Source organism: Otolemur garnettii, unplaced genomic scaffold, assembly GCF_000181295.1.
Source record: "Otolemur garnettii isolate 467f Iridium unplaced genomic scaffold, OtoGar3 scaffold00211, whole genome shotgun sequence".
Lineage (NCBI taxonomy): Eukaryota > Metazoa > Chordata > Mammalia > Primates > Galagidae > Otolemur > Otolemur garnettii.
This window is the reverse complement of record NW_003852606.1, coordinates 506,069-511,157: the sequence shown is the minus strand read 5'-3', so window position 1 is coordinate 511,157 and position 5,089 is coordinate 506,069. Positions and strand designations below refer to the sequence as shown.

Here is a 5,089-nt window from a genome sequence, read left to right as displayed (position 1 = left end):
TTTTTTTTAAATTTCAGATTCATATGAGGGTACAAATATTTACGTGGCATTGTTTTCAATTCTAAAGGAAAGTTCAAGTTGTTGAACCCTTCACCCAGGGGACGTGCTGAACACTCTCACATTGAAAAAAGACGAATTTAATTTTAAATTTAACCCAGTGCATCTAAAACATTCGATAAGTTTAACACATGATCCATGCAAAAAACTAGTGATGAGGTATTTTCCACTGTCTTTTTTTTCAAAATCCATCATGTATCTCACACAGCACATCTCAGTTCAGGCGCTCAATTTCCAGTGACCCAAGTAGGGTGCTGTACTATCAAAACACTGAAATTGTGTCTAACAGAAAAGTATCTTACACCACTGTTTAAACACAATTAAACATCTGGTTCCTCAGCCGAGTCTCACAGGCTCAGTAGTCACACTGGCCAGTGGCTACCATATCAGATGGTGCAGTCTGCCTTTTGCTTCTTAGACAATGTTCCTGGGCCAACTATGTCAATATCACCTGGGAGCTTGTCAGACAAGCAGATTTTAGGGCCCACCCCCAATTCACTGAACTAGAATCTGCAGGTGACTGAGGAACTCTGATCCAGACATACACACATACATGTATCAACACAAATCATAAAATAATGTACATCATATATACAATACACATATACATGAACTGCGTATGGGTATGTGTGTGTGTGTGTATGTTACATATATCACATACATTGTTATTTTATATGAAATGTCAAAATCCAGGGATAAGTCACAGTGGGGGCAGAGGCTCTGAAGACAGACTCGTATGTGTCTATAAAATGCACTGTTTTATTCCGAGTTACATTCAGAAATGTGTAAGAACTGCCGTGAGGCACTTAGCTCAGGGCCTGACACACAGCCCACGTCAGAAGCCTCAGCAGCTGTTTGTTGATGTTCTTCCATTTCCGTTCTGAGACACACTTCTGCTTATACTTCAGTGACACGTGGGGAAGGTGCAATAAACACTCATGACCAGTACTGAGGGTCTAAGGAGCCGGAACATAGACTGTCGCTGGTGCTGTCTTTGGTGGTTTTAGTGCTCAAATGTTAATATTTGTTACTGTTCTTGTTATTTTCATAGTTTTTTCTGCTATTTGTCACTCTGAGCCCAGTGCCTGGCCCATAGCAGGTGCTCAGTGACAGTCGGCTGTATCTCTGTTCCCACTCCTCCCTGCCCACTGCAGGTATGAGATCCTGACACCCAACGCCATCCCCAAGGGCTTTATGGATGGGAAGCAGGCCTGTGAGAAGATGGTGAGTGTCGGTAGGGCCTGGGGTATGTGTGTGCACACACACCTGTATCTACGTTTGGGAGGCAAGGACCTTCCCCCCTCATCACCCTCTCCCCATCGCTCATCCCCCTATCACCCCTCCCTCCTCATCACCCCTCCCCTTTCAACACTCCTCCCCTCACAGATCCAGGCCCTGGAACTAGACCCCAACCTCTACCGCGTGGGACAGAGCAAGATCTTCTTCCGGGCAGGGGTCCTGGCTCAGCTGGAAGAGGAGCGGGACCTTAAGGTCACCGACATCATTGTGTCCTTCCAAGCAGCTGCCCGGGGATACCTGGCCCGCAGGTGGGGCGCTACACTGTCTCCTGGGGTTGAGGCTGGGTCAGGGAGGGGCTGACCCGATGGCCCTGTGTGTTGGAGCCTCTGAGATGGTCGAAGGGCTGACTGAGAAACAAATGGACAGAGCTGCAGGGTACCTAGGTTTCTTGGCTCTGCAGACCCTGATGGCCCCTAGAATCAGGCCCTGTGCTGTGTAATGCGGAGGAGGTAGACTTGGCCACAAGTGGACTGCTCATCTCAGTTTTCCTGGGACTGGGTCTCCTAGGACGTGGGACTTTTAGTGGTCAGCGAAAGGCCAGGGCAAACCTGGTCAGGTTATTTGCCTACCTGGTTAGTCCCTCAAGGGACAGTAGTCTGGGCATAAAGAACCACAAAACAGGGTGACGTGTGCCCTGATAGGGGTCATCATGGTATAGCCAGGAGGCCCTACTGCAGACCAGGACTTCTCAGGTCACGTTGGTGACTAGGTGGATGAAAGGGACTAGGAAAGGTGTCCCAGGAGGGAGAGAAGCTTGGTCAAAGGTCCAGTGATGGGAGAGTCTGGCACATTTGGGGAATGTAGGAAGTTTGTGGGAGAGTTTCCCTCCTCTTTAGAAGTGGCTCAGCAAATAGAGAGTGGCAGGACAGGATGCCCCAAACATGAGGCTGAGGGGTGAGAACCCTGTCCAGGGTGCTAGGGAGCCTGGGAAGGTCTGTGAGCAGGGGAGGACTGGGTCAGCTCTGGGTGTAGGGAGACCCTTTCAAGGCATATCAGTGTGAACTGAGAGGAGGGCTGGAGGCTGGGAGGCTGGGAAGGATGCTAGAGGGAGGGTCGGAGGTGGATGGGTCCTGAACTGGGGCAGTGGGACAGGGCAGAGTCAGGGGCAAAAGGCACAACAATGTCTATCAATATGGTAGGCACACAGTAGGCATTTCATAACGGCTGACTGAATGAAAGGAGTTCAGCTCCCTTGCTGAGGGGACAGGCCCTGGAGGGGCAGAGCCCACACTCTCCCACTTGCCCATCTCCCTGCCTAGGGCCTTCCAGAAGCGGCAGCAGCAGCAGAGTGCCCTGAGGGTGATGCAGCGGAATTGTGCAGCCTACCTGAAGCTCAGACACTGGCAGTGGTGGCGGCTCTTCACCAAGGTGAGGGCAACCAGGGGAGGCAGCCTAAGCAGTGAGAAGACAGGGTTTGGTCGGCTCAGATTTCCTTTGTTTGGGCCTCAGTTTTCTGCATCTTTAAAATGGGTCAAGCAAGGCTAGGTGTGATGGCACACGCCTGTAATCCTAGCACTCTGGGAGGCAAGGTGGGTGGATCGCCAGAGCTCACGAATTAGAGACCAGCCTGAGCCAGAGTGATACCTCATCTCTAAAAATAGCTGGGCATTGTAGCAGGCGCCTATAGTCCCAGCTACTCAGGAGGCTGAGGCAAGAGAATCACTTGAGCCCAAGAGTTTGAGGTTGCTGTGAACTATGATGTCACCGCACTCTACCAAGGGCGAAAAAGTGAGACTATCTCCAAAAAAAAAGGGTCAAGCAGCCCAACCTTCATTAGCTGGGATTCTTAGGAAGTGACAAAAAAATCTGACTCAAACCAACATAGATAAAAAGATATAAGACAGCTTAAAGCTCAGCTGGATCCAGGGCAGAGTCAGGGGGTCCCTAAGACCACCCTCAGGTTGAGCGAGTCTCTGGAAGTTCTCACAGAACACAGAAAAGCTCCATGTACCTGTCGCTGCTCTAGGCTCTTTATAAATGATAACTCATTTAATCCAGAAGCCCTGTGACGTAGGGACTGTCAAGGCGAAGCTACACAACCGGTAGGTGGGTTTGGAATTTGAACCCGGGAACTCGGCACCTCTAGGAGTGTGAGGTCTTAGCTTCTGGGGGCCAAGGGTCCCGGGACTTGGGAGTCAGCCATTCCACCACCCCTCACCGTCCCCTAGGTGAAGCCACTGCTGCAGGTGACACGGCAGGACGAGGTGCTACAGGCGCGGGCTCAGGAGCTGCAGAAAGTGCAGGAGCTACAGCAGCAGAGTGCGCGTGAAGTGGGCGAGCTTCAGGGCAGAGTGACGCAGGTGAGGGTCGGGTCGGATGGGGCCAGGGTGTGAGGGGTGGAGCCATGTGGGGTATGGGCGGGACCAGGGTGAGAGGGATGTGGCCACGTGGGTGTGGGTTGGGCCGTGGCCTTGGGTAGGGCTAGGTGTGCGGGGCGGGGCTTAGGCTGAGCTATCCCACTGTAGGATGGGGGCAGAGCCAAGGAGAACTGAGGGCAGGCATTGGGTTGGGCCATTTGATGTGGGTGAGTCCTGACACGTGGGGAGCAGGGCCTTGTGGGTGTAGCCAGGGCATGGGGTAAGAATGGGGGAGTCCTGCAGAGCCAGGATGCTCAGGGGCTGGCTCCTGGGATTCTGGGCCAGGACAAGGGCCTGGCTGTGGCAGGGCCGTGGTATGCAGTGGACTTTTAACTGTTCCTGGTATTTCTGAATTACTTCTTTCTGTTGAATTTCGAGACATAGGTGTATTAAATGAAATGTGAGAGGGTAAAAATACTCCCCTGGAGTTCTTTGGAAGCTGGACTGAAAGAGGAGGGGCTGGAGACTGGGAGGCCAGGGAGGAGGCTGGAGAGAGTCCAGGTGGGAGAGGATGAGGGCTGAGCCTGCTGGGGCTCTAGGTGGTGAGGGGAAAAGGAGGCACCCTGGAGTTTGACTCAGTGATTAGGGAGATGTGAGGTCGTTCTGAGATGGGCACCTGGTAGGAGCAGGTTGGGGATTGTGTCTGCCACCCCTCTCTTCTGCCCCAGAGGCCTCGAGGGGCAAACAAAGTTCAGGGGCAGAAGGGGCTGCCCTGGGAATACTGCCTACTGCCCACTGACCTACCTGTCCCCAGCTGGAAGAGGAGCGCACACGTCTGACAGAGCAGTTACGGGCAGAGGCAGAACTGTGTGCAGAGGCGGAGGAGACACGAGAGCGTCTGGCAGCCCGCAAGCAGGAGCTGGAGCTGGTAGTGTCGGAGCTGGAGGCTCGGGTGGGCGAGGAGGAAGAGTGCAGCCGGCAGCTGCAGACTGAGAAGAAGAGGCTGCAGCAGCACATACAGGTCTGGCCCCCAACATGCTCACCAGGTCCCTCTGTCTACCCTCCCTACCCTTTTTCTATAAGCCATGTCCCTTTAGGCCATGAATTTTCAGAAAACTGTTCTAAGTGACTTAAGAACAAAGAACACCTTTTTGCTTCAAATAATGAGAAACTCTAAAATGTGTGAGCTTCGGGTATGGCTATGCCAGGTGTTCAAGTGATGTCCTCAGCAGTACTTTGCCTCTCTCCACCACTTGACTTCATTCATAGGCAGGCTGCCCTCTCAGGGTTTCCCCCTTCAAAATTCAGTGTATCTTTTACACTACAGTACATCTCAACTCAGGGGCTAAAGTTTCATTGAAAATACTTGATCTGGCTCGGCACCTGTGGTTCAACCGGCTGAGGCGCCAGCCACGTGCACCTAGGGTGGCGGGTTC

At 52.5% G+C, this 5,089-nt stretch overlaps 1 protein-coding gene across 3 annotated transcripts in view; it reads left to right on the top strand.

The window, feature by feature from the left end:
* Window positions 1-5,089, top strand: part of MYH14 (myosin heavy chain 14) — an 86,921-nt gene that overhangs the window by 45,461 nt on the left and 36,371 nt on the right. For all 3 annotated transcript variants that reach the window (XM_012812557.2, XM_012812558.2, XM_023507863.1), the window contains exons 19-23: window positions 1,212-1,281; window positions 1,444-1,604; window positions 2,616-2,724; window positions 3,525-3,656; window positions 4,468-4,674. In XM_012812557.2, the coding sequence (XP_012668011.1) occupies window positions 1,212-1,281; window positions 1,444-1,604; window positions 2,616-2,724; window positions 3,525-3,656; window positions 4,468-4,674 (679 nt within the window). The remainder of the gene's footprint in view (window positions 1-1,211; window positions 1,282-1,443; window positions 1,605-2,615; window positions 2,725-3,524; window positions 3,657-4,467; window positions 4,675-5,089) is intronic.